This window comes from Arachis ipaensis, chromosome B6 (assembly GCF_059453495.1).
Source record: "Arachis ipaensis isolate K30076 ecotype BB chromosome B6, ASM5945349v1, whole genome shotgun sequence".
Lineage (NCBI taxonomy): Eukaryota > Viridiplantae > Streptophyta > Magnoliopsida > Fabales > Fabaceae > Arachis > Arachis ipaensis.
This window is the reverse complement of record NC_142441.1, coordinates 41950785-41958356: the sequence shown is the minus strand read 5'-3', so window position 1 is coordinate 41958356 and position 7572 is coordinate 41950785. Positions and strand designations below refer to the sequence as shown.

General features: G+C 42.2%; 2 protein-coding genes across 2 annotated transcripts; one reads left to right on the top strand and one right to left on the bottom strand.

Annotated features, from left to right (window-relative positions):
- The first annotated feature begins 2257 nt into the window (after nt 1-2257).
- On the top strand, nt 2258-2794 carry LOC148555301 (uncharacterized). Its single transcript, XM_088489335.1, has 2 exons — nt 2258-2449; nt 2522-2794. Exons 1-2 carry the CDS (start codon nt 2258-2260, stop codon nt 2792-2794), a joined length of 465 nt encoding a protein of 154 aa, XP_088345461.1.
- A 501-nt stretch (nt 2795-3295) lies between these two features.
- LOC148555300 (uncharacterized) lies at nt 3296-7572 on the bottom strand. The gene is made up of 5 exons (XM_088490629.1): nt 7054-7572; nt 5464-6942; nt 4271-4862; nt 3641-4170; nt 3296-3556 (listed from the first exon to the last, which is right to left on the bottom strand). Exons 1-5 carry the CDS (start codon nt 7570-7572, stop codon nt 3296-3298), a joined length of 3381 nt encoding a protein of 1126 aa, XP_088346755.1.

The following is a 7572-nucleotide window of genomic DNA, read 5'->3' as shown; positions in this document are numbered from 1 at the left end:
AACCTTTTCAGGAAAAAGAGTGCATCTAATGGTGAGATCTTTTACTTTTCTAGCTGTAGTACCTTCTTAGGTTGCAGGCATGCCATGATCTGGGAAGCTCTCATCCATCGAGTTCGGACAGTCTGTAGTAGCCCTTCCCGAGTACTTTTACAACTCGGTAGGGTCTTTCCATTTTGCTGCCAACTTTCCTTCTCCTGGTCGAGTTGTTCCAATATCATTTCGGATTAGGATGAGGTCATTCTCCATGAAACTTCTTGGCACTACCTTTTGATTATATCTGGAAGCCATTCGACGTTTTAGTGCTTCTTCCCTGATCCGAGCTCTTTCCTGAATTTCAGCTAGTAGGTCGAGTTCTTCCTTCTGAAGTTGAGAGTTGGCCTTTTCATTGTAGTGGACTACTCTGGGTGACCCTTCCTCGATCTCTACTGGGATCATTGCATCCACTCCGTATGCTAGTCGAAAGGGTGATTCATTTGTCGTGGAATGTGGCGTTATTCGATATGCCCATAGGACCTGCAGAAGTTCTTCGGCCCAAGCTCCCTTTGCATCTTGTAGTCTCCGTTTTAACCCTGCCAATATGACTTTGTTGGCAGCTTCGACCTGTCCATTGGCTTGAGGGTGTTCGATGGAGGTGAACTGGTGCTTTATATTCAATTCGGCTACTAGTCTCCTGAAGCCTGTGTCTGTGAATTGAGTGCCATTATCTATGGTTATAGAGTATGGGACCCCGAACCTCGTGACAATGTTCCTGTATAGGAATTTCCGACTTCTTTGAGCGGTGGCACTGGCTAGGGGCTCTGCCTCAATCCATTTTGTAAAATAGTCTACTCCGACTATGAGGAATTTTACTTGTCCTGATCCCTGGGGAAAGGGTCCGAGAAGATCAAGTCCCTATTTTGCAAATGGCCAGGGCGAGGTTACACTGATGAGCTCTTCTGGCGGGGCAATGTGGAAGTTGGCATGTTTTTGACATGGTGGACATGTCTTTACAAATTCTATAGCTTCCTTCTGTAGGATTGGCCAATAAAATCCCGCTCGAAGTACTTTTTTGGCAAGAGCTCGTTGATGAGCGGATAATTTATACGCTTTTTGGCATTGTTTTTAGTATGTTTTTAGTAGGATCTAGTTACTTTTAGGGATGTTTTTATTAGTTTTTATGTTAAATTCACATTTCTGGACTTTACTATGAGTTTGTGTGTTTTTCTGTGATTTCAGGTATTTTCTGGCTGAAATTGAGGGACTTGAGCAAAAATCAGATTCAGAGGTAGAAGAAGGACTGCTGATGTTGTTGGATTCTGACCTCCCTGCACTCAAAGTGGATTTTCTGGAGCTACAGAACTCAAAATGGCATGCTTCCAATTGCCTTGGAAAGTAGACATCCAGGGCTTTCCATAAATATATAATAGTTCATACTTTGGCCGAGTTTAGATGACGCAAAAGGGCGTTGAACGCCAGTTCTACGCTGAAGCCTGGAGTTAAACGCCAGAAACACGTCACGAACCAGAGTTGAACGCCAGAAACACATTACAAACTGGCGTTCAACTCCAAGAATGACCTCTCCACATGTAAACTTCAAGCTCAGCCCAAGCACACACCAAGTGGGCCCCGGAAGTGGATTTCTACATCATTTACTTACTTCTGTAAACCCTAGTGACTAGTTTAATATAAATAGGATTTTTTACTATTGTATTGGAAATCTTTTGATCAGTTTTATGCTATCTTAGACTTTCATGGGGGCTGGCCATTCGGCCATGCCTGGACCATTATCACTTATGTATTTTCAAACGGTAGAGTTTCTGCACTCCATAGATTAAGGTGTGGAGATCTGTTGTTCCTCATGATTTAATGCAAAGTACTACTGTTTTTCTATTCAATTCAACTTATTCCGCTTCTAAGATATCCATTCGTTCGAGATAAGCCTCAATGTAGTCCCTGAAGTTGCACTCGAGCCTCAAAGTAGTCCCTGAACTTAAAAGTTCCTCAGAGTCATCCCTGAACTTGCACTCCGGGACTCAAAGTGGTCCTTCCGGCCATTTCAGCACACGTGGCGCAACCGGAAAGCTTAGCTGGCAGCGTTGGTGACACGTGGGACTCACAACGGCTAGCTGATGTGGCAGAGTAAACTCTTCCGACTCAATTTGGTCCCTCAGGGTTAGTTAAAACCCTAATCTCCAAATTTGAAGGCCACATTGTTCACTCTGCTCTCTTCTCGTTGGTGCTGTGTTCTTCTCTTCTCCCTCTCTGAAACCCGCCGGTTATGGCTACCACGAGCAATGCAGCTGGGAGCTCGAACAACCCACGATCATTTGGAAGCATCATGAGGAGAATGAACAGAAATAGAGAAGCTCGTTTGCCAGAATGGTGTGCCTGCGGGTCGAGACCGGTGCTCCGGTGGTCAGGGACGGATTCTAATCCAGGGAGACCATTCCTGGGTTGCCCAAACTACAATGTAAGTGTTGTTGTTGTTGAATGCTGTATTGGAGGATATAAATTTTTCTGATTGATTTTTTTTTATGTGCAGACCATTGGGAAGAAATGGTGTGGATTATTTTTGTGGGTTGATAAAGTTTTGGAAGATGCCATGCCATGTGATGATAGAACAAGATATTCAGTTGATGATGAAGAATGGAAGATGAAGATGGCTTGGAAATTTGGTAAATTAGAAGCTGAATTTAGGGTTCTAAAAATGGGGGGAATTTTGATGTTTGTGTTCATGCTGCTGATTGTAATTGGTGTTCTTGTATTAAAGCTAGATAGACAGCAGGGTCAACTGTATCTAGCAAAAAACAAATGACATGCATGTTATATGCATTCCTTGTTCATGTAGTTGTTCCTATCCTTTTGTTTGAAAGAAATGAAAATTAAGGTGTTTGATTATATGCATACTTCTATTCCTGGACTTCTTTTCAATGAAATAGAAATGGACAGCACTTGAACTAGTCTTAGATTTGTAACAGAGGATAATATATAAAGAAAAGGCTGAGAAAACTCAATTGAATAAAATCATAATTCATAATTCATATTCATATTGGTAATGTTTGATTCAAAAAAGGCATTATAGAGCCAAAACACCAGCAAAATAGATACAAAAAAACAGCCTGCTTTCCCTAAAATCCCCAACACTGGGACAATCTTTTAGACATTGTAAACAACATCAGCAAAATAGATACAAAAAAACAGCCTGCTTTTCCTAAAATCCCCAACACTGGGACAATGTTTTAGGCATTGTAAACAACTTCAGCAAAATAGATACAAAAAAACAGCCTGCTTTCCCTAAACATAATCATCTTAATCTTCATTTTTTGTGTCTGGGTGCCTTGAATCCAGGATTGGGCACAAACTTCATGAAATTTGCAAGCCTTGTAGCAGTTCCCTGTGTTGCACCTTGCATAGGGTTAGGTGGGGGATTCCTTGATGTATGACTACTTCCTGGTGGGGTAGCAGCAGATGGGGTGGTTACTGGTGGATTGCTACTTCTTGAAGCTGGTTTTTCACAACCCTTGGCTAACTTTCTTTTTAAAGGGAGCTTTGGCGGCCTAACAGGTGAGGGTAGAACCTATCAGCCAAGAAATGTAATATAGTTAGTAAACTATATAAGGATGTGAGTATGATAAATTTAAAATCATATAAGCTCGTGAACCTGTTGAGAGTCATCAGTTGCTTCCGAGGGTGGTTGACTTTGGTCAAGATTGATTTCGGTTGGGGCTTCTGGGACAGGGGCAGCAGAGTTGGCCTGACCTTCACCACCATTAGCAGCAGTGGGTTGTGCAGCGGCAGCCTCTGCAGCAGCAGCTTCTGCAGCTGCAGCAGCCTCTTCGGCAGCAGCCCTCTTTGGACAGTTCCTTCTCGTGTGTTCTGCTTCGCCACAACAACGACATCGACCTTTTTTATATATTCTTTTCATCTTCGTCTTTAACTTCTTACTCCCACTTGGCTCCTCATCAGCATCTTTTCTTCTTTTTTTCTTGAGTGGTCCGGGCTTGTTTCTAAATTTTGGTGCTTGTGGTCTGTTATATGGTGACTTTTCCCATAGTGCTTGACCTGGAATTGGATTGATATGGAAGGCATATGTGTTGTTATATGCTTCCATGGTCAACCACTGGTGACAGTAGTCCTCCGGTCTCTTACCAGCCCTTGCCAGTGCAGCACACGCATGCACACATGGCATCCCTAAACAACATTCACACAACAACGAAGACAACAATAGTAAGCCTACAACAAAGGTTGATAATGATAATAAGACTAAGACAATGAATTTAAAAAACAGTACCACTCAATTGCCAGAAACCACATGTGCAGAGCCTCTTTCCCAAGTCCACAACCATGTTGGTCGGCCAGCCATGTACTTCGAACTTCTCATAATCTGCGTCACCAGACCACATCGGGACCCAATTTTTTGATTCTTTCCGTATCTTTTCTAACCTGCTGCGTTGTATAGGAGGTAGAACTCCAGTGTTCGAATTCAGCTTCACCTTGTTCCTAGCTATCGATCTCATTGCATACATTCTGACTTCTTCCAAGAGTGTGATAATAGGCTTAGCTCTAGCATCTTTGATCCTGGAGTTGAAGACTTCACAGGCATTGTTGCAGATGTTATCTATTTTAGGTGCATTACTGAAGAATGCCCGGCTCCAAGAGTCTCTAGGCCACTTGTTCAAATACTCCCAGGCTTCCTTATTAACCCTTTCAATCTTTTTGATGATATCAAGGAAGCCATCTTGGCTAGTACACCTTGCACAATCCCAGAGTAGCCCTCTAAGCTGGAGATCCTTCCATTGCTTGTTGAAGTTCTTCCACAGATGCCAAACACAGAATCTGTGATGCACATCTGGAAAAACCTCCTTAACTGCATTTATAAGGCCCTGTTTCAGATACCAAAGAAGGGGTCAGATAGTTGTTATCGGGCAGAAAATCTGTCCCTACAGTTATATAAGTGACATCAAAATAGTCCCTAGACTTGTTCAAGTGACATCAAAGTAGTCCCTACACTTATGTAAGTGACATCAAACTAGTCCCTACACAGCACTATTACAGAACATTATGCAGAACAGGATAAATGAGTAACAACAGATTGACAGAACATTATGCAGCATATAATCAGTCTAGGATTAATTCTGCATATATAAACAGCAGCCCAGTGTATTAACATCAGATAGATAACTACAATAGATAGGTTGACACTAAATAACTTAGAATTCTTAAGTCACAACCACTGTATAAATAAGTCACAATAGATTAATTTAGCAACTATAGACAGCAGCCATGTGTTATTATCATCATGTTGAAACACACCTAATAGGTAACTAATAAGTAACAATAAGTGACTTGTTATAACTAAGAAGTATTAAGTCACAACCAGTGTATAAACATCATTTTAAGTCACAATAGATTAATTCAACATATATAATCAGCAGCCCAGTGTGTAAACATCATTTTAAATGACAACCTATAAATATTGCATACCTTTTGCATATCTGAGATAAAACAGAGGTTGTTCTTCTTATAATCCCCCAGGTCTTGATGGAGTAATTCCAAGAACCATCTCCAGTTTTCAGTGTTCTCAACAGGGACAATTGCATAGGCAATAACATATATATGATTGTTTGTGTCTTGGCCAATTGCAGACAATATCTGACCACCATGCCGGGTCTTCAGAAAAGCCCCATCCAAGCCTATGAGGGGTCTGCAACCAGCCAGAAATCCTTTTTTACATCCCTCCAAACAGACATACATCTTCTCGAAAATTGGATCATCATCAGGGTTGGGCTGAGGTATAACCCCAACTGTGACAGTGGATCCTGGATTGCTCTTCAGTAGTGTCAGCCCATAATCTCTCACCATGCCATATTGGGCAGCTGCATCACCATACACAACAGATCTAGCATCTCCTAAGGCCCTGGTCAGTGAAGACTTGTTTAGTTCCAGATCACATTTAGTCTTAAAATATTGTGCAGCCTCGGAGTGTCTCAGGTTCGGATATTTTCTTAGTTTCTTCACCAATTTGCAGGCTAGCCACTTCCTATTAGCTAGTCTATTTTTGGTCTCTCTTGCACAGGTGTGGTCATCCATGAATGTCTTGATCTGCCAGCAGTTGTTCTCAGTATTGTTAGAGACATACACAAGCCAACCACAACTCGCATCCTTACACACAGCTCTCATCCTCACGTTATCGTTCTTCTTAAACCAAATCCTTCTACCCTCTTGTATGCAATATTCACGCACAGCCTCTTTGAACTCCATTTTTGTAGTGAAAGTCATTCCAACCTCTAGCCTAAGCTCTCCAAACCTCCCTCCTTCTCTAAATGCAGGGAATACATCATCTGAATCAAATTCTTTCAACTCATCCTCAGAGTTTGGAGGAGTCTTCATTTCTTCCGAGTGCCATGAGTCTCCACCATCAGAGTCATTATAAGGATCATCCTGCATATCATGATAAGGAGTAAATGATGATCCAAACTTAGGAATCGGTCCAAAAATGATTTCATCATCCTCAGAATCTGAGTCTGCACAAACAGGACCATCATCTTCAACCATAACAGACTTCTTTCCTTTTATAAGTTTCTTCCCTGGCTTACTTCTCAATTTCACATTACTCTTTCCTGCTGATCTATCCGGAGGCAAGTCTTCTTCACTGGACACTCCATCACCACCAGGCCTATATGCTTCATCCTCTGCACTATCGTCACTGTCATGGCTGTCTGAGGATCCCTCTGAACTAGACAAAGCAACAAAGGCTGTCTTGGGCTGTTTTCCTTTACCAGTTGTTCTTGCAATATTTCCAGTAGTAGCAGCTCTTGTCAGTGGCCTCCTTCCACATGCTGCTGCTGCTATTTTTACATTCTTACAGCCTCTCTTTGTTTTAGTCTTCTTGGTTTCTTTTTCTTTGGACCAAGGTTTCGGAATTGCTGTGGGTTGGGGCATTTTTGTTGGTGGAATTTTGGGCTTGCTTTTACTGGGTTGGGCCATTCTCTTTGGTGGTGGATTGGGCTTAGGTCCAAGACTTGCAGTGGGTTGGGGGAAAACTTTTCCTGCTTTGTTTTGGTTACCAGCAGCCAATGAGGTATGTGGCTCCTTTGGTTTTGTGGATTCAGTAGTATTCTTTGGTTCAGAAGTTGGATTACATGGTGTTGTGCTGGGAATTGGTTCAGCTGTGGCATTGGTGGTGAATTTTGGGGTGGGGATAATGGTTGGTATCAGCATCACCTCCTTGCCAGAAACCACTGGTTCTGCTTCCTCAATATACACAGGCTCAGATACTCCATGTTCGTAGTACACATGAATAACCCCCTTGTTCTGCTGAGCCAGATAACACATCTCCATCAGTTCATTATCATCTGCTATTGCTCTTAAACCAGTTTGCATAGGCCGATTAGGCACCAGCCACCAACTTTGGCTAACCTTGTCATACCCAATTTTCTTGTGATAGTCTCGGACGAAGAATACATCCAGCATGTCTGTATCAATATCCGGCAACTCACAAGTCTCTCCACCGTTGTAAGACATACTCCCATCGGCCTCTGTGATAAACGACCCTCCATGGTGAAATATAATCGTAATTAACGGATCACCCAT